We start from the raw sequence: 22121 nt of genomic DNA, 5'->3' as shown, positions 1-22121 counted from the left end.
AGACAGAAAACAATATATATATATGGCAATTATGAACACATGAGACTGACAAGAGTCATCATGCATAGTTATATATGAAACAGATGAATCTATCCTGAATATATTGATAGCCTCATGTAAATGACCTGGACTGAATGTAACTGTAAATAGGAACCATTCTTTCTAGCTAAAAATTAGTTTTGGTATTGTACGATTATGGGGAATAAACATAGCCAACCAATAAATGAATGATTAGGCTTAAATAGAATCATATAAAACCCACAAAAGAGATCAAAAATGCGCCAATGACCAGGTATAAAGGATAAAATTGAAGAGCACTGAAACCTAAATTAAGATAGAGCTCTGAATTTCAATGCACTAATCAGTGGGAAAAAAATTCGACGAGCCAGCTTTGATCTTTGTACGATTCACAAAAATACGAATTGAACCATTCAAATCCGCTGAAATAATGACATCACCGTGAATTTGCCGATCTGATATATTTTTGCTAGGTTTCGATTGTTCACTCCTATCATCACCGCTGCGACGTTGCTCCAGAAGGTTTAAAAAGAGCTGTGGACGAGGTGCAAATATTGCCACTGTTACACATGCCGAGTGACCTATGATTTCATTAGTAATAGTTAGTGGAATAATAAATGCATCATAAGTTCACATAAATACAGTAAGCATCATACTATTAAAATTATATTTTAATATAGCAGTCCTATTTGCAATTAGAACTCATTTATATACATGAAAAACTACAAAAGTAAATTAAGGACTTCAATTATGCCTACAAGTAGCTTTATAAGAAACATCTAACCTCGCAAACGTTGCCACGAATCGTTTCGATCTTTGCGGACAGATAATGTGGATGGTAAATCAGCAGTTGTCCAAATATAAATAAAACGATCTTCACTTCCACAGACAATATGCTTACCATCAGGTGATAAAGAAGCTCGAATCTGACTTCTCTCATTCTGAGCACCCTACAATGAAAAATTAAGAACATATAAGAAAATAAGAGTAAATCATAGCTTCATTTAAATCTACCTTAAATTTGCAAGTAAGGGCCATATCTCGCAAGTCATACATGCGAATACGTGAATCATTTGAAGTGACCAATAATTTGTCTCCATGAACAGCTAGACCTGTCACCTGAAAAGATCCGTAGTGGATATATGTGCAAGGGAAACATATGAAAAATAATGAATTTAACCTAATTACTTCTAGTAAACTTGAAAGAATTTACAAAATTATTTGAAAAATTAAAAATAAAAAATTAATCACTTTATGCCCTCTGGCATTTTTGCCTCGAGTTGACCTGACATCAATGACAGTGTGATACTTGAGTTGATCAGTTGTATAGAAAAAACAACGACCATCGTATGTACCCACTACAGCAAACTTCCCATTTTTGGCGAATGCGATAGCTGTTATGAATTTTACTTGCTCCACTTCGTTCCATAAGGCTACTTTCTTGTCCGGTATGTGCCAAAGACGAAGTTTACCATCCAGTGATCCAGAAAGAAAATATCGATCATCCTTAAAAATAACAATCATTAATATGTGAGATAAAGATAATTTTCAAAAATATTTTTTAAGATGTTTTTAAATATACTATAAAAAAATGCATGACTTTATTAATAATATTCCAATACGATTTAAAAACAAAAATTTAAACCTTTGGCATGAAAGCAATGCATGTAACAAAATCCATATGTTGAAAACAACAAAGACATTCTGGACGAGAAAGATGCCACAATTTAACTGTACGATCCATTCCGGACGACAGGATAAAGTAATTACGAGACCATGACAAATCCAATACATCAGCAGTATGACTCCTATATGTACATAATGGTTTTGATGCCATTAAAGCAGTCGTTACGGAGTTACTTTCATCATCGTGTGATGTGGATGATCCTGCGCTTTCGCCAAGCTGAAACATCTTCCATCTTCCAAACATTTAGTAAAACATTATTCTCAATAATGTAATAAAACCATTACAAAACTCTAATAACAATAAATTTAGCATTGAATTAATGAGAGAGCAAAGCTATTTTTCTTGTCATAGGAATTGCTCACAGAAGTTTCCATTATAATGCTCAACTTTAGTCTTAATTGCGATTTCATAAAATTTCACTACAACCTGACGTTGCCAAATCTGGTAAAATAAAGGATAGAATTTTAAAGTACAAAAGGGATATACAAAAACTGATTCATTAATATGCCTGAACTTCATGAAGACGGAAATCTTCCAAGATATTAGCATAAAAATCTAAAGTAAGTGGTGATGGTGAACGTGAAATAGTCAAAAATATGTTGTATTTGTTTCTTTAGTACATTTGCCTATTAGTCAAAAGCTTCCCATATACACTAATAAGAAAAACTGCCAAGAAAGTAACAGTTTCTTATCAAGTTTTATAAAAAATTAAAACTTTTTGTTTATGAACCGTTGAAAAATTTACCGTAGTGGAAGAAGAACGCAAATCATTTTCAATATCTTGTATCGGATTTTGCAACATATTTTCTCCTACAGTCATAGAAATTTTCTTAGAATGTGAATTGTAACGATCACGTAAGGCATTGAAATATGATAAATGATTGCGCAGCACCCAAACCCGTATTATACTATCCTGACCAGCCGTAGCCAATAGACGTCCGCATAATGAAAATTTCATGCACCATACAGCGCCCTGAATTTAACCGATTATAACAATGTTTCTCTAATCCTCTTTAAAGTCTACCAATCTCCAAATAATTTAACGAAATCATAATTATTTAGGATTTCTTGATTTTGCAACAGAACAAACAATCGGACAATAACAGATAATGAAACAATCTTTCATCATTTTAAAAACCAAATAAATTCCGCTTCTAAATGAATAATTTCATGATAGATTTCATGAAAGATATTTGAAATAACTAAAGATAAGCTAAACTAATCAAAAGAATAACTAGTAAGATGAAAAGAAAAGGTGATAGATTTTTTTTTTTGTTCAAAACAAATATATTAAAACAAAATCTATTTAGATGAATGAGAAATCCAACCGTATGCTCGTTGTTAAGCTCTTGGTAGCAGCGTGTGCCATCAAAATCAAATGGTCCTTTCTTGGAATTCCTTGGCCGCACAATTGGAGTACCCTCAGCTATGGAAGAATCTTCACGATCACTTTCATTACAACTTTCATCGTCTTCTTTAGGAAATTTTGATGTTGATCTCAAACAGTAACCATTAAAATAGAACATGGTTAAATGTGTATTATGGTTAAACGTAACATTTTAAGAAAATCAATTACCCTGAAGATACGACACTTTTTGCTCGTAAAAAAGCACCACGAAAAAGCTCAGATGCATAAGTTCCATATCCTTTAACGAATTCCGCTGCTCGTCCAAAACTGTTCGACGATGGAGCTGCATGTGAAGAAGGACTATCTTCCAACCTGCAACCAAACTGGAAAGTTTTCTATGAATCACTACATATTCCCAAGTAAACATTAGTTTTTAGTAAATATTACTACGTTCGGTATCACAAACTCAGAATCAAAAACCAACTCTCCAGAAGTCTGCTGGTGTCCTTTCATGCTCATACGTCTTTCCACATCACGAGTTATTGGATCTGAATATTCAGTTTGAGCACTTTGTGCGGTACAGTTGTCTCCTATCGAAACTTGCTCCGATAATGGTTCCGAATGTTCTGTAACCGCAAGATCTTTCGACGACGAATCTGAATCCTGTAACGAAAACGTATACTAAAAAATTTAAAAATTTCATTTCGGGATAATTGCATGATGATAAAATACTCAAATTTTAAATGGTCATTAAGAACCGATTCCTTTAGATGTTGCAAGCATTCAGCAGAATTAAAATAAGATAAATAAGAGCATTAACCATTTTTGAATGGCAGGTAGACTTTGGGATTGTAATTTGTAATTTATATAATTTATCCTGAGAAGCATCATCAGTTACCCTGCCATCGTTTAAAATTGATCTTTTTGGAGAGGAAGTGGAAATTGAAGAGGTGGTAGAAAATTCTTCTCCAACTGATGATAAACGACCACTTGAAACATCATGCACAGGTGATTCCAATGTTAATATTTCTTCTCTGAAATAACCGGAAAGATTATTTAAGAATAATCATTTGCTAAACTGGTTAAAGAATTTTGATTACCGCAAGAGTTTCCTGTGAAAAAGTGCTCAAATTTTTTTAATCAACTTGTTAAATGAGTTATAAATGCGAGTATGGAAATCCCACAAAACATATAAACCCACGCATTTTAATGAATAGCATTCAGTAAAAAAAGGAAAATTTGATCGCCCATATCATCAGATTATTCTTGTGGGCCTATGATTTATATATATGAGACTAATGCACTCTGCTTCATGCAAACTTCCACTAAATGCAATCTTACTAATTTTATGCAGGATGACTTTGATATAAATAAAGCTTTAAGATATTCTCAGCAGCGAGTAATTGAAAGTACCCATGCTCACAAATAAGTAGGAAAACTTTCAAACAGTATTCATAACTATGATTTAGTAAACACTTAGCAAATTAACTTACTTTAGTGGTTCATTGAGTATTGAAGAGGTGATTTGATGAATAACGCCCTGAGCATCGCTGTTCCTTAGATCTTCTTCTCCTCCATCGAAAGATAAATAGGGTGAACTGCATGGAGAATCAGCAAAATATTCACGTTTTAGGGAATTACTTTTGTCACTACGTGGTGGAAATGGACCTGATTTCATGCTTTTTGCCAAACTTAATCCACGATCCAGCGAATTTGTCTTTGCATGTCCACGCAATCGGGCAAAACCATCAACCATTGAAACAGAATCCTTTTTAAATGGTTTGTCTGACTTGATGCTGTAAATCTTTATTCCAAATCAACTTTATTTAAACCAGGATTTTGAAACAAAAATTCCATGATTTGTGTCGAGCATTCGAAAATTGCATACTATGAAACTTACTAATCTTCGAATTAGCACTGCAGTGATTAGCAGCAAAAAAAAAAAAAAAGAAAAAAAAAAAACTTTAAGCCTGAAGAATATAATTACGCAAATATTTCACATATTTCACAAAACTATAACAGGAAAACGAAATCAGTAAACGTACGTATGTAATGATAAATTGGCTGTATCAATCTTTGCTTCTTCCACTTCTTTCGTTGGTGATATTCTAGAAAATCTTTCAGAATAATCATTTTAAAATTTGAAACGTAGGAAACTCAGAGAGTTTCTCTGAAGTATGCTATAAATAACAACAGCTCGGTGTAACAGAAAAACTTGGACATACCGTTTTCCTATAAGTGAATCCACTTGTTGAGGTGAAAGGGCATTAGGGAGTCTTCCGCACGGCTTTCTTGGTGGTAGTGGCGGAGGAATACTACTAGGAGGTGGGAGCTTCACACCAAAGGAAATATTATCGCTCGGAATTTTCGTTAATGATGATGTTGGAGAACAAGGTGGTGGTGCTGACTCCGCATTCGGCGATCCATTGCTGTTATCGGAATTAGCGTTTTGCGAGAACGAGTCCGTTCCGCTGAAAATTATTTTACCAAACTTTCGGGCAAAACATAGCACTCTGTTAAGACTACTAAGGCCAGATTAGAACTATCTAAGAAGAAAAAATAAAATGTTACTTTTTGATCTCGCGATTTTATAGATTGCTATACTCGATTCTACAGAAGAAGGTTAAATATGATCGAAATCAAACTCTACCCACATTCATTTCACATTGATAATTTTACCTGCTTAGATTTTGATGGCTGGAAAAAGCCTTCGTGCTTATTGTATCAGCCGGATACACCAATTTCATCTTCGTATACGGAGCTTGTATAAGCAGATTACGTCCCCAGGATGCCAAAGAGGCACTTTCGCTAACTGAACCGGCGTCGTCATCGGTGTAACAGCTACCACCGCCAATGTTCAGCAAATTATGTCCTGATCCAAATTCATTTGTCATCCGATTCCGTAAAGCATCTAAACGGTATCGACGATCTGCTATTACACCATCCTGAAACAAGAGAATAGAAAACAAGATGACAGAAACAACAATGGATATAACTGATGAACTAAAATTTAGAATATAATCTTATAAAAAAAAAAAAAAAAAAAAAAAAAAAAAAAAAAAAAAAAAAAAAAAAAAGGAATCAAAATGAAATCCTTCTATATATAAACATGAGAGGATTATCTTTATTTTTTTAAGCTTTTGGCAAAAATCTTACAAAAGTTTATTTTTATAAAAAAATTTTGACTATCAAATGAATATAGGATGTTCATAAATAAGAAGTAAATATCATGAGGCGTATGTTTTGAATACTTTACTGATTATAATTACTCAAATGTTAAAATGAAATTTGGTCATAAAATGATAAATCATTTACTTTTGACGATGAAGAAATAGGTGAAGTTGGATTATTTCCAGACTGTGTTGTGTTGCTGATCAACGTATCACTTATTGCACTTTCGATCGATAAATCATCACGTCGTGACGGATGATTACTGCCACGGCCGGTACCAACTATTAATGTGGAACGTTCCGGAAGTGGTCGTAACTCATCTTGAGCATCTTCAAATTCTTCACTATTTGTCGTAGATGATGCGGCGTTTTCCTCTACTTCCGCAAATGACATTCATATACCGTCGTGTATGATACTTGTTGCAATCAATGAACGATCGTTAATTAGTCGCTCATCAGTTAACCTACCTAAATAAAGTATGAAGTTTAACAAAATTTTGTCAATACGTATCTAACATAAAGCACTGCAATTTTGATATTTTTAATAAATTTTACGACATATATGTTATTCTATATTATAATTTGTCAATCAATTTGCATTCCACTAATTCAATATTTGTAATTAAATTCCAACTTTATACAAATGAAAATAACAAAAAATTGTAATACTGCTTTCGTAATATCCAAAATTTCTCCCTCCACTAGAAAGATTACCTGCCAATAAAGTAAGTACAAAATACAAATTACACACTGAATCACGTCTAAAAACAAACATCACCTATGAAAATCATTCGTCTCAGGGTATTTATCCGTTCATAGCTTTACTTACCCATGAAAATTACCCGCAATACTTTGTCTAATTTTTGTGATAGCATTTCTTTTTTCAAAATAATTTTAGTAGAAATACCTGACAGGAAATGTTAATTGAAGTTTAGCCTGCAATATAGAATGGAAAACTAGAAGAGAACATATTTGAATGATAATGATAATGATAATCGTGTAATATGCGAAATGCTCATATCCGGATGATACTTGATGAAAATAAGTTCCTGCAACTCATCAAAGTTTATGTATTAATCTTAAGTTCAGAAATTTCCTCTAATTTTATCTTTTATCAAATTCATTTGATATTAGCAATCATTAATCATTAAGCAGTGAAAATAACTCGATATGTACTAGGTAGGAAATGTTGCAAATTTTGAGTGAAATTCAAAACAACCATATCACAGCAATTTCGTTCCTCTGTAGTGAGAGAGGCAGCATATGATAGAGATGACACTTTTTTTGCGTACAAAAGATCAATTTTTGATTTTCGATTTTAACACAACAGTGTCAAAAAATGCTCTAGCACTGTTGAAATGGAGTGATGTGAGATAAGCTTTCGATCTGATATTTCATTCTTTTCCTGCAGTTTTTAAAAATTAATTTCAGATCTTTTCTTCGATTCACTGCATTGCAAGATATTTTTGTAATGTTTTGAAGATGTTATACTAGAAGTTGCTTTCTCCCGCTGTCAGTAAAATCGAATTTTCTCCAAATTTATCACATTTCAGCATATATCAATGTACATATTACAAAATTTCGTGCTCGAAGTTAAATAAATCACAAAATGATATTTATATATTTTTTCTACTAAGTAGAAAGTTTGACATAAAATATTCCTAAAGGAAGAAATAAATAGTTAGGATTCGAAAAAGAACGCTATAACCGTCAATTTATCAGTGAGACAATTAAAAAATATTAAGAAATATCAAAAGTATTGCTATTTCAATCATTTACATGGCATGAATGAAAGACAAATTGACGATTACAGGCAACTTTCTGTGATTAAATGAATACAAAGAGGAAGGTATACTTACATATTTCCATATAATATATGGAAATTTTCAAAAACTGAACTATTATGTTAGTTGTACTAATTGGATAAAGCGATCTCAGTGAAATTATTACAAAGTATAAGTACAGAATATCAACCAAAAAAAGTTCTTGCCCGGACATATTAAAAAAAAAAAAAACTCATCTCATCTATCAGTGAGCAAATAGAGAAATACTTTCGTATTATGACGAAAAATCTTGAGGTATGTACTCAACAGTAAGTACAACCATGAAATCCTCATAAAGTGTACTTTTGAATTACAGCATTGGTGAATTCTAACGTTGATGAAGAACCGCCAAGATCGCGAGTTCTTATTTTGCCTTCGGCAACAACAGCCTCAGTAGCTGATCGGAGAGCAGCACCATATTTTTGCAATCGCAAATGTTGTAATAAATCCGCACAGCACAAAATCATTGCAGTTGGATTTGCAATTTGTCTGAAAGAAGCAATAAATCAGCGATATAAATGAAAATAATTCAACAAAATATATAAGCCAGTGGGAATTGAGCAAAGAAACTTGAAATATAGAAACAATAATTACTGAAATTTATAAATATTTGGAAAGAGCACTATTATAAATAAGACATAAAAAAAAAAAAAAAAACTCAAGAAGATTAATATAACACACTTTCCAAATGCCTGTTGATAGGCATGACGTGCACCTGGTTCGAAAATAACTGCATCCGATCCAATTGAACGTCCTGCAACAACTCCAGCACCACCAACTAAACCGGCTCCCAAATTACCAACAATATTACCATAGAGATTAGGCATAACCATCACATCAAACTGCTCAGGTCGGGATACCAATTGCATGCAACAATTATCGATAATCATTGATTCAAACTTGATATTTGGGTATAATTTTGAGACCTGAAATTCACTGTTATCAAGTTTGATATAATTTAAAATATACAAATTATGAGAATCTTACGCTTCATAAGCACTTGCAAATAATTAAGTTTTGTAAAAAAACTAACATCAGAACCTATGATTTCACTTAAAAGTTTTAAAATATTTTGAAAAAAAGTTCGGATTCCAAATAAACGGAAAAGCAGCTTTGTTAATACACAAATTTATCAAGAATAATTAAACTTTAACAGCGCTATTCAATTCTTTTTAATATTAGTTCAAGGAATATGAAAACAATACATAGGTAATACATAGCAATTTTATACTTAACAATTTAGTAAACTAACTTCTTCGCAAGTTCGCAGAAACAGTCCGTCACCCAATTTCATGATATTCGCTTTATGTATGGCTGTAACTTTATGTCGACCAAATTTCGTAGCATAATCAAAAGCGAATTTCGCTATCCGATACGACTTCTCTTCTGTGGAAATTTTGAGACATTCAACAACACCAGGTACCAGCTCGTGTTCTAGCGATGAATATTCTCCTTCTGTTTGCTCACGAATAATAACGAAGTCCAGATTTTTTTGATGACGTGTTTTGATTCCATTTAAACTCTGAAAGATTTGAAAAAAGAACTACATAAAAAGACGTTTTATGCAATTCTTAATATTAAAAAAAAAAAAGAAAAAAAAATATTAAAAAGATCAATTAGCATATCGTCGAGTAAATAATGAGACAACTAAAAGCAATGTAACTGCAATGTAATTAAAGATAAAAGCAATGTAACTGCAATGCAATTAAAGAACTATGTACTGATGTACTGACATTAAAACTTTATGAAAGACAGTAATAATAAATAAAGCATTCACTAAATAACTGATATCGTAGAACTCGAATAACTTTCAAAACTAAAACTAAAATGCAACGTTTTAAAATAATATTTGAAATATATACTAACTTTAATATTTGAAACACCGGCAAAAAGGTCAAGACCTTTTTTCAATGACCTATTGATATCTTCTCTATCGGGATCGCTAACTGTTTCTTCTGCTTCTTTAATTGCACCTTTCAGTGCCACATTATTATTTTTTCTAACAATTTTAATAACTTCCTCAAGGCTTGCTGAACATGAATGTTCAATTTCGCTGCAAAAGAAAGAAGATATGTTCCAAAAAAAGAATTGTACACATGTCCAATACATTCAAATAATAATATATATGGCAATAAGAGAAGCGAATACTTCGCCATTATTTGATCTCCTATTCCTGCATGTCTACAATAGTCATGAAAAGACTGTGTGGCATTAACTCCTACTTTTAGCCTTAATTTAAATCATAAATATTTATTAAATAATACTAGACATGAAAATTCACTGGAAAATTAATAAAGGATAAACGTCTTCTAAGTTAATTACAGTTACCCAAGAAAGGATAATCTAATGTGCTCAGCTTATCTCAATCAATTTAATAATAAATAATTAAAAATTAAAGCCATTAAAAACTATAATAAATTCTATCAGCATTAATTTTGTTAATTTTTCACCAATTCAAATGACGAGTAACCTCAAGAAAACTTCTTCAAATTCTAATGGTATTCCTGTGCTTTGCACAATTTTTTGCACTGCATGAGTAAGTTCTGCACCAACGCCATCACCTGGTATCACCGTTACTTTCATTTTTCGTTGCGGTCGAACTGTACTCTGAAAAGAAAACTCGAATGAATGAATGAATGAATGAACACATTACAATAACAAATAATTCAATAAGTAAAAAAGGGGAATAAATTTGAAGTTTATATTTTTATTGCATTTTTAGTGACTAATCTTTATGATGAAACATTGCATTCACTTCAACTTCTCTTCAGTAATAAAATTATAAATTTTAAACTTTAGCGAATAAATTAGAAACGGAATTTGAAGAAATTACTAGAAAAGAGTAAAAAGGATGTATAAATAGAATGTGGAAGGTACGAAATTTACAGCCAAATAATTCGATGCACTATAAAATGGTGCAAATTGCTGGATGTAGACAGGAATGGAATGGACAATGAAATCAGTAGTGTTTTCCCTAGATTGTTCACAATACAAAAAAAAATAGTGTAAAACTAAAAAAACGAGAAATTGAATAATGAAATACCAACCGCAATTCCTCTTACAGAAGCACATCTCTTTACTGTTTGCACTAATAAAAAGGCGAGTCGCTGATGAATTAATAACATTTAGCAACCTGAAAATTAACATCATTATTTTAATAGTTAATCAAGTTACACAAAAAATATAATACTCCATTCTGCTGTATCGTAATTATTTGTCCATCCGCCGTATAATCATATCATATGTATGGCAAAAGTCGATGATATAATGTAGAATCCGTAACGATTAAAATGAAAATGAAAAACAGAAAATTAGAACTTTATATCGCAAAAGAAATATTAGTAAACAAATAAATGACACATATATAATAAGCGAGAAAAAAGTGATTAATAGCCGATATATTATGAAAACTATACAAAATTTAGCATTATTTGCACAACAAGTACTATTTGCAAAGCATATGTAGCAAGACATATCATAATTTTCCACTTTTTGACTTGACAGAATTTTCTAGTGCTTGATTTGGATGTCTAAGTTTACTTTTGCAGAGATGAATCAATAGTCCTTTAAGGCTTTGAACCGCAGGTATCAATTACGCCCAGCTACATATAATAGCATATATTACTATGAGACTTTTTACTGATTTCTGCAAAATTCAGACTAAATGTAGAAAAACTCCTGCATTTGAAAAGTTTTATCAAAATAAAGGTAAATAAACGCTGGAGACTTCTCTGTTCTTCAATGCATAGTTTTTGTTGAACCAATGTATCTCCATGCTTTTAAATAAAGAAATATAAATGATTTTGTATATGAAAAGAAATGTCAGTACAAACACACTGTCTGGATTTATAAATAAAAATAGCTGGGACAAAAATTCATATAAAACAAACTGATTAGTGAAGGATAGAATCAGGATCATTTATGACAGTGAAAAGAGATAAAAGTTCAATTTAAGCTTAATTTATGTTTGCTTCTCTCCCCGAAACTTATATATCACACGAAAGAAACCGGATCCAGATATAATATATTCTTTTCAAAGGATAGTCTGCTCCAGCATGATTTCCTCATATCCCACAGGAGCATTATACGAAAACGATCGAAATGCAACGTCCAAAATTGCATTATCACCAACATAAATAATAGGATAAACCTGCAATACATCCAACATTTAAATTCTAATATGAAAAAAATTGAAACTGATATGGCTCCCACAGCAAATTCTTTCAACAGATCTTTCATTAAAAGATTATTCGGCGTAAATAATTTCCAATTAATAAATATGTGAAATACAATTCATTTCATCACAGAAGAGAATGCCGCCAAGTAATTTTGTGCAAACCGATAAACAGGTGTATATACATTTTTTATGGGTTGTATATACATTTCGTAAGAAAGAACTACTTACTTGCCCCTTAACGTTAGAGATTGATAATGGCAACAATACACCATTTTTGTAAAATTTAAGTTCCACATGATCAAATGCAACGCCCTGAAATGTCTTTATTAAACCTCGCAAAAAGAATAATTATTAAAAGTATAATTTAGTATTTCAACAAAAATAATGAAAAAAGACATACAATGCAGTCACTCTCATCGATCGGTTCATCTAGCTTCCCCAACACTTCACCATTAGCCACTACTTGCCCATCCTGTCTCAAAACCCAACAGTTTGCAGTTACTGGTACTGAATTCAAAATTGCAGACCGTGTCGCTAATCCAATGCCCCATATACCTAAAAAAAATTTATTTAATTTCTTTCGTAAGCTAAAATCCTTCACAAGAAAAACACAAACATGGATCAAAAACCTAAAATTAGTTCTCAGTTAAGTCTAGTTTGTAAAAAAATGCATTGTTTTTAACAAAAAACAAAAAGTAAGTGATTGTCCAAATGTGTTTGAAAATATGACAATCAGATATTAAATCTCATTTCAAATTCACAAAATCAAAAAACATATAAATTAATAGTTACTAAAAATGCTTCAAGTTTTACCTTAACTAGTGATTTTGTAAACTAAAAGTAGAAATAAGGAAGTCAAAAGCGCACATAGATTTTAAGAAACGAAGACAAGAAAACAAATGTCCAAAAAAAAAAAACATATCAGTCTGTTGAATAGTGACTTGGAAATAAGCTTTATTTTGCACGATCGGAGCCGTACTCAAAGCCGCACCTGAACCGCAAATTCGCTGACCGTTTTTCAGCAGTACCACATCATCACCTAAAGTTACAGCATATGAAAGGTTATAAAATTTAAAAATCATTTATCAGGCTTAGACATCGACCAAAAATTTCAGCACAAATAGAGATTTTAGAAGCTTAAAAAGAGATTAAAGTCGACGGTCATTTTGAAGAAAAATGCGTAGTGAAGACGTAAATCTATGGTTGCAACTTCAAACACAGCCATATTTCTTATGCCTTGGCTAATGTTCTTTGTCATAGTTGAACAATTCATCATCTACGTTTTTTTAAACTTTTTAAATCCATTATTATTTTGCATCGATGCATTCCTTTTTGTAATGCAAAGATATAGACATCAAAGATTAATACCTTATACCAATTAAATTCTGGTTAACGACATTAGTTTATGCAATTATAATAACTTGCTGCCAAAGCTTACTTAATCAAAGATTAATTAAATATTAGATAATAAGTAGTAACTTGGAGCTGCCCAATTCTTTACTAAAATGTTTCAGTCGATATTATTAATCTATCATGCATGCGAATAAATACCCTGTCATCAAATAACATTGAAGAGCACCACTTTTTGTATCAAAATTATGAATTTCAGAATTAACAAAATAATTTGAAATAACATTTTATTAAACTACAGCTGTCATTTCTTTGTTTGTAAATGTCTATGACAGACATTTACAAACAAACTAATATCTATTACTAATTAAATTCTGTTAATGATAATAATAATTACAAATACAATAACTTGCTGCCAAATGCTTTTATACAAAGAAAGCTATTTCGGTGAAGTCATACTGCATTTTACTTTAACACCGATTTAAAATAGTAAACATGTCATTTAACTGCTAATGTTCTTTAATTACTAACTGCAAGAATTAACTATTATCACTAGTAACTATCATTAGTGACTTCAATGACAAATATTTTGAATAACTAACTAACTAACAATAACAAAGAATACATGACTAACCCATGAACACTGTATCTAATCTCACAGAATGTTGTTCATTTTGAGAGTGTGAACTGTTTTGAGTTACTGAAAAACTTGGTCCTTGTACACATTCCAGACACATTCGTAATGGTGGAAAACAGCTATCAAACATTATCTGATTGTCAATGCTAAAATGAATTATTTTACAAATAACAATTAATAAAAGAATGCAAAAATTGTTACCAAAAAAATAGTTGAAAGCACATCAATTCATCATTGATTAATTAAAGCAATCACAGTTTCATTAATCAAATCATATTCGAAGCATTAATAATTAAACAGTTTTATCCAAAATTCATTCCAATGATTAAGTATTGGTACCAAAAAGCAGTGAAATACCATAAAAAAATGAAACATAAATGAAATATTGTCACCAAAAAGCTTTCTTTCTCTCTTTCAGAGAAAAACAAGAAAGGATCAAAATGAGGCAAATTACTTAGAAGACAGGAAGAAAGGCCAAGCCTGGTAGTTATTGATGCTAAAAGCCAAGTAATCTATTACTGGCCGTACTTGCAACAACAAGAATAATACATTATGAGAATGTATGGAGAGATGAAACATAGAGAGAATGTAAGAGAGTATTTGGATAAATCACGAAATAACAATAAATGATGGATAAGGGAGAAAATTTATGCGGAGAAATAGTACTGCTATAACAGAGAGTCATAAGAATGTGACTGTTTTCTTTCTTAACAAAATGCAAAAATAGGAATTGTATGCAATGACATCAGATAATAAATAATTAGTTAGTCACAGTAATGCTGGTCACTTCTTTCTTCCGTAATAGTATTTTCCGTAATGCCGATTTCTTCCGGAAATATTGAACTGCATAGATGTTCAGTGTAAGTAATTTCAATGAGAAATTTGTTCAGTAATATGTAAAAATACTATCAGTTGTTATGAACACAAAATATATCAAATAAAATTGCATCAATTTATAATACTAACATTTGTTTTAATTGAACATTTTTTTTTTAAAGTAATATAAAACTTTTTTTTTTTCAAATTGCATTTCATGTAAGCAATCATTTACTCAACACTCATATCTTCCCATTGTAGCTGAACTTATCTGCTTGTCAAGAAAATTTCAGTAATTAACAAAAGTGTATTATTTAATATTGGCTTTGTTGTAAACCAAATTTGCTTGAAATGTTGAAATATTGTAAAAGTTTTCTAATCCAGTAGTCATTCTTATGAGATTAGAAGCTAACAATATTAAAACCCATCTATTACTATATAAAGAGCAAAGATCATCTGATAGCTCTTTAATCATGTGCTTGTTGCAAGTCAATGCTCAATGGATAAGGATTTAAATCCTTTGTCTTTGATGAATTTTTTGTATTAGTAAGTTAGTGGTTTTGGGCTTCTCTCCTACATTCATTTAAATCTTTTAAGTTTTTTTTATCAATTCATTCATTTTCTTCATCTGATTCGTAGATACTCTATGAAATTATCAGTGTATGTCTATTTGTTGTGGTTTCTAGCGAATAAAATCGTTATAACAGATCTTTCAAGCGAATAAAATCGTTATAACAGATCTTTCAAGCGAATAAAATCGTTATAACAGATCTTTCAAGCGAATAAAATCGTTATAACAGATCTTTCAAGCGAATAAAATCGTTATAACAGATCTTTCAAGCGAATAAAATCGTTATAACAGATCTTTCAAGCGAATAAAATCGTTATAACAGATCTTTCAAGCGAATAAAATCGTTATAACAGATCTTTCAAGCGAATAAAATCGTTGTAATAGGCCTTTCAATCAACGCATTCGTCTATGCCAAATACAGTAACAATCAAGGAAAACACTTGAGCATACGAAAAAGTCCAATTCGACTCTAAACTACAACTATCAGATAATTTCACGATACTAGTAAAAAGCGATTTACTATTAGTAACTTGCGATTGCTATTAGTAACTTGCGATTACTATCAGTAACAAGGGATTTACTATCAGCAACTTGCGATTACTATCAGTAATAAGCGATTTACTATCAGTAACTTGCGGTTACTATCAGTAACAAGGGATTTACTATCAGCAACTTGCGATTACTATCAGTAAAAAGCGATTTACTATTAGTAACTTGCGATTGCTATTAGTAACTTGCGATTACTATCAGTAACAAGGGATTTACTATCAGCAACTTGCGATTACTATCAGTAATAAGCGATTTACTATCAGTAACTTGCGGTTACTATCAGTAACAAGGGATTTACTATCAGCAACTTGCGATTACTATCAGTAATAAGCGATTTACTATCAGTAACTTGCGGTTACTATCAGTAACAAGGGATTTACTATCAGCAACTTGCGATTACTATCAGTAATAAGCGATTTACTATCAGTAACTTGCGGTTACTATCAGTAACAAGGGATTTACTATCAGCAACTTGCGATTACTATCAGTAATAAGCGATTTACTATCAGTAACTTGCGGTTACTATCAGTAACAAGGGATTTACTATCAGCAGCTTGCGATTACTATCAGTAATAAGCGATTTACTATCAGTAACTTGCGGTTACTATCAGTAACAAGGGATTTACTATCAGCAACTTGCGATTACTATCAGTAATAAGCGATTTACTATCAGTAACTTGCGGTTACTATCAGTAACAAGGGATTTACTATCAGCAACTTGCGATTACTATCAGTAATAAGCGATTTACTATCAGTAACTTGCGGTTACTATCAGTAACAAGGGATTTACTATCAGCAACTTGCGATTACTATCAGTAATAAGCGATTTACTATCAGTAACTTGCGGTTACTATCAGTAACAAGGGATTTACTATCAGCAACTTGCGATTACTATCAGTAATAAGCGATTTACTATCAGTAACTTGCGGTTACTATCAGTAACAAGGGATTTACTATCAGCAACTTGCGATTACTATCAGTAATAAGCGATTTACTATCAGTAACTTGCGGTTACTATCAGTAACAAGGGATTTACTATCAGTAACTTGCGGTTACTATCAGTAACAAGGGATTTACTATCAGCAACTTGCGATTACTATCAGTAATAAGCGATTTACTATCAGTAACTTGCGGTTACTATCAGTAACAAGAGATTTACTATCAGCAACTTGCGATTACTATCAGTAATAAGCGATTTACTATCAGTAACTTGCGGTTACTATCAGTAACAAGAGATTTACTATCAGCAACTTGCGATTACTATCAGTAACTTGCGGTTACTATCAGTAACAAGGGATTTACTATCAGCAACTTGCGATTACTATCAGTAATAAGCGATTTACTATCAGTAACTTGCGGTTACTATCAGTAACAAGGGATTTACTATCAGCAACTTGCGATTACTATCAGTAACAAGGGATTTACTATCAGTAACTTGCGGTTACTATCAGTAATTTGCGATTACTATCAGTAACAAGGGATTTACTATCAGTAATTTGCGATTACTATCAGTAACAAGGGATTTACTATCAGTAATTTGCGATTACTATCAGTAACAAGGGATTTACTATCAGTAATTTGCGATTACTATCAGTAACAAGGGATTTACTATCAGTAATTTGCGATTACTATCAGTAACAAGGGATTTACTATCAGTAATTTGCGATTACTATCAGTAACAAGGGATTTACTATCAGTAATTTGCGATTACTGTCAGTAACTTGCGTTTTACTGCCAATAACATGCGATAGCATGTTAATAATATATCCTTTTTCTACAGCTATTTTTTCATCAACAGTAAAATTTATGTACATCGACCGATGACAGTATGAATTCTAAAAATTATGTTTAAATATTTGTTCAAATTTTGTCCTTCCTTAAGAATTAGGGAAGAAGTGATTTTTGAAGCCTGCAACATATCATAGCTTAGTTAACACCAGATTATTCTTGACGATTACAATGACAATTTATTTGTTGTAGAATTTTTTGCATCTTGAATTGCTTATGATTTTATTAAACGAAAGAAAACCATAATCACATGGAAATATTGTAAAGGTAACCAAGAAAATAATTAATTATACAATTTCAAAACTATTAAAGAAAGAATTATATCAATTAGTTAGCTTACCTTATTGTTATACATTGTTAATTAGTTAAACTTATTGTTATGTGTGTTAGTTTAACTTATTGATCACAACATCATCTCCATAAAATTAACCACAGTATCATTTCGATAAAGCAAAATCATGTAATTTTCCATATATATAACCTAAATGATACTTCAATATTTGTTGAATTAATTTCAAGAATTGATTACAGAATCAAAATGTTGTAAACAATATATTTAATTTTGCCATCCATCTCACATGCATTTCATTTTCTTTGTCCTGTGACATGAATATGACGTCAATTCCCAATTTGTTTACTTTGTTACACATAGTGATTATATTTCATATTAAAATTGATGAAATTGATTTTTTCTTTTTTTTTACTGAAATAAATTAAAAAATAAATTATATATTCTGGAATATGATAGAGCGAATAATGATATTGATTTTTAAGTAATTCAAGGGTAAATATTTGTTAGCATAAAATATTTTCACAAAATGTCTTCATAAACCAAATATTGTATCGTTTTCATTACACTCTGCTTTTTTTTTTTTTGATAAATTCTTATAAACGTTTAAATTTTTAGTCATTTTTGTTTTTTAGACTTTTTGAAGATATATTTTTTGTCGTTATCGATGGTATCGGTGCTCCATTCAAATACATTAGAAATTTCATGATATAAAGTTGTAGGCGTAATGAAAGCAATGAATATGGATGAAATCTGCAAGAGGAAAATAATTAAAAACGATCATTTAATGATTTTAATGATCGATTGAATTTCATTTCATTTTCTAGCACATTTGTTATTTATACTATAAAATCATATTATTATTTCTTTTTTTTTTTTCTTTTGTTCTATTTTTTCTCAATGTAAATGCAATTATTACAGGAATAACACATCCCAGCCAATACGATACAAAAGATTTGGTCGTTTTGCAACGATTGCTTCATAATATGAATCAATAACCAATGTTGTATCATGTTCCACAATATTCTGTTGCAGTTCTCTTATAAATTTTCTTACTAAATATTAGTAAATTAGTAAGTATGTAAATGAGTAATGGTAAATAAAATTAGTAAGTATATAGTGAATTATAATAGTCATAAGTAGTATAACTTATATATTCATAAGTTTATAAGTAGTATAACTTATATATTCATAAGTTTATAAGTAGTATAACTTATATATTCATAAGTTTATAAGTAGTATAACTTATATATTCATAAGTTTATAAGTAGTATAACTTATATATTCATAAGTTTATAAGTAGTATAACTTATATATTGATAAGATTCGTGAAAGTTTGTATAAAATTTATTACGAACTTTTTACCTTTCTCGTTATAATTATGTCCAAATTCATCACGTAATTTTTGTGATGCTCGATGCCATACTTCATCCGCCATTTTTATTAATCTCTCGGAACTTTGCATACCAGTTTCAAAAGATCCTGGTATAATTTCTATCACATCTATTCCATATGGTTGCAATTCATGCCTTCAATTCATTTTCTTTTTGGACATTTTCAGATTTCACTTAAAAATTTCAAGGCCAAGTCAAATTTTAAAAAAAAAAAAAAAAAAAAAAACATATAAAAATAAGTAATTTAATACCTAATAATGTTACAATAGGCTTGAATGGCAAACTTTGAGCAAGAATAGGGACCATTGCCTGCTGCTGGAAATAGTGTGGTAGCACTACTGCATATCACTATTCGACCTCTAAGAGTTGTTTTTTTTTTTTAAAAAAAAAAAAAAGCAAAAAAAAAAGCGTTGAAATAAGTAAGTCATTGTTGTATGAGACTTGAATGATAAACTTTGAGGAATGATAAGAATTAGAAAGAAAACAAGAATGAAGTGAGATTTAGGGTATTTAGTAATATTAATCTTCAGCAATGTGAAATTCTGCTTCGAAAACAAAATTAAAAGGAGAATTGCACGAAAAGATTGATTCTATAATTGTAAGACATAATTATGGCTTATCTTCTGAGACCAAACAATTAGTTTTAAAAAAGCTTATTAAATGTGCAAACTGATTGGATTCCTCACAATCTCGAAATTATTCATGAAATTCTGAAAGTTCAAGAATTATCTTTAAGTATGAGCTGAAACCGCAATTAATATTGCAATACTGGAAAATGTTATTAATTCCACAATTGTTGTTCGACGGTTCGTCAAGCAAGCAAATATTATAAATATTATTCGAACCTGGACTTTTTGATAAGATCACGAAACGTTTGCGTTACTCGAATTACGCCGCACGTATTCACTTCCCACACGTCTTTATAGTCGTCCACGGTCAAAAAGTCATCGTAGAAGATATTGCCCCGCACTCCAGCGTTGTTGATTAGAGCGTGAAAGACTGAAAAAGAATATTTTCAATTTCAGTGCTGAGCAATCATTTCATTGGAATTAATCCGCCGTACAATATCAAAGAATCATTGAATTTTGATTAGTGTATTTCTTGAATAACTATAGAATCATTCAGACAAACAGTTACACATTTCAAAGATGCGGACCGAGATTTTTTTCTCTCAAAACAGTGTCTACGATTTCTCGAGATTTTCGGACACTCTCGTCATCGGTTACATCCATTTGGAATGCATACAGTCGACCTTGACTGATTGAGCTGTAGCTATCTTCCAATTCTTTTACACTCTGTAAACTTCATCGGAACATATGGACAAATCAATTTCACAAATTGTTTTCTACAATCAAAAAAAAAAAAAAAAAAAATTAAATGAAATTAATTTTAGATAATTTAGAAGTGTACAATGGCGCGGCGACATCCTGCAAAAACTGTTAACCCATTCTGAAGACATCGTTTCACTAAATCTCTGCCAAATCCTGCAAATTCATTTCTCTTCGAAATCTCTTCCAAATCTTTTCTAGATTACTTATAAACAAAAATTCAAACCCCCACCACAAAAATCCTTACCGTTTCCGCATCCAGTGATCAGTACCGCCTTTTTGTCAATTTCACCAATTGTCAATTTACGGCCCAATAATCCATAAATGAAATACAGCAGTGACAGTACAATAAATAATATTACCAGCAAAAACATTTTTCATTAGTGTGACGAGAAATTGTCTCAGATAAAATTGCTTTTGCTTCCCTTAAATATGTTTTCACTGCAAAATGGTCAAATAGTAAGGCACAAATTTGAAAATATTCGTTGGTACAAAGTTATACAAATAACAGTGCGCAATTGATTCTTCCAGAAAAATCGACGTGTGCGAACCAAAGATTCAATGCAAAGGACAATACGACCCAACGTTATGTGTTGGCCATCGCAAGGATTTCGACGAAGAAAAACTGAACGAAAAAAGTGGATTCGATAATTATAGCTGCTGATTCAGTAATTATACGGAAGAATCAACGAGCAAAGAGATAAAATCAGTTCAAAGTTTTTTTAATTCGATCCTTATAAAAAGATTTCATTGATGACTCAATCACTCGGTTACTTAATCATTTCATTACTCGATCACTTCTTCATTCGGCCATTCCATTAACAATCCGTTATTCATAATACTCGATCGCTTGATTCAATCACTAAATAACTCGATCACTTCAACACTCAGTTACCGATTACTCAGTCACTCGACACTCGATCGTTCAATCATTCGATCACTCGATCATTCGATCATCCGATCACTCGATCATTCAGTCACTCGATCGTTCGATCATTCAGCCACTCGATCGTTCAGTCATTCGATCACCCGATCGCTCGATCATTCGATCACTCGCTCGTTCGATCGTTCGCTCATTCAGTCACTCGATCGTTCAATCATTCCATCACTCGGTCAGTCGATCACTCGATCATTCGATCACTCGATCGTTCGGTCAGCTGATCACTCGATCGTTCG

General features: G+C 31.3%; 4 protein-coding genes across 5 annotated transcripts; all 4 read right to left on the bottom strand.

Moving 5' to 3' along the window:
* Window positions 1-357: 357 nt before the first annotated feature.
* Bma-sym-4 (uncharacterized protein) lies at window positions 358-6617 on the bottom strand (the record flags this gene model as incomplete). Of its 2 annotated transcripts, none has more annotated exons than XM_043075847.1 (15): window positions 358-599; window positions 803-968; window positions 1033-1137; window positions 1270-1524; window positions 1664-1921; window positions 2451-2678; window positions 3034-3202; window positions 3282-3425; window positions 3538-3716; window positions 3874-4087; window positions 4547-4849; window positions 5099-5161; window positions 5279-5524; window positions 5733-5998; window positions 6369-6617. In XM_043075847.1, the coding sequence occupies 15 exons, from the start codon at window positions 6615-6617 to the stop codon at window positions 358-360; spliced, it is 3087 nt and encodes a 1028-aa protein (XP_042931781.1). The 2 variants fall into 2 exon arrangements, with proteins under 2 accessions (XP_042931781.1, XP_042931780.1); XM_043075846.1 differs by having other exon boundaries at window positions 3952-4087.
* Window positions 6618-8336: 1719 nt separating this feature from the next.
* On the bottom strand, window positions 8337-11171 carry Bma-idhb-1 (isocitrate dehydrogenase [NAD] subunit beta, mitochondrial, putative; the record flags this gene model as incomplete). Its single annotated transcript, XM_001894419.2, has 6 exons — window positions 8337-8535; window positions 8728-8972; window positions 9299-9568; window positions 9913-10099; window positions 10517-10653; window positions 11094-11171. The coding sequence occupies 6 exons, from the start codon at window positions 11169-11171 to the stop codon at window positions 8337-8339; spliced, it is 1116 nt and encodes a 371-aa protein (XP_001894454.1).
* A 908-nt stretch (window positions 11172-12079) lies between these two features.
* Bm3443 (RE37682p, putative) lies at window positions 12080-14340 on the bottom strand (the record flags this gene model as incomplete). The annotated part of the gene is made up of 5 exons (XM_043075845.1): window positions 12080-12196; window positions 12452-12535; window positions 12624-12778; window positions 13215-13262; window positions 14208-14340. The coding sequence occupies 5 exons, from the start codon at window positions 14338-14340 to the stop codon at window positions 12080-12082; spliced, it is 537 nt and encodes a 178-aa protein (XP_042931779.1).
* A 4798-nt stretch (window positions 14341-19138) lies between these two features.
* On the bottom strand, window positions 19139-21319 carry Bma-dhs-2.8 (Uncharacterized protein; the record flags this gene model as incomplete). The annotated part of the gene is made up of 7 exons (XM_043075844.1): window positions 19139-19278; window positions 19589-19752; window positions 19869-19976; window positions 20463-20616; window positions 20774-20912; window positions 21028-21101; window positions 21193-21319. 7 exons carry the CDS (start codon window positions 21317-21319, stop codon window positions 19139-19141), a joined length of 906 nt encoding a protein of 301 aa, XP_042931778.1.
* Window positions 21320-22121: the final 802 nt, after the last annotated feature.

The sequence above is a fragment of the Brugia malayi genome (genome assembly GCF_000002995.4).
Source record: "Brugia malayi strain FR3 genome assembly, contig: Bm_v4_ChrX_scaffold_001, whole genome shotgun sequence".
Lineage (NCBI taxonomy): Eukaryota > Metazoa > Nematoda > Chromadorea > Rhabditida > Onchocercidae > Brugia > Brugia malayi.
Note: the sequence above shows the minus strand (reverse complement) of the source record. Positions and strands in the feature narration are given on the sequence as shown.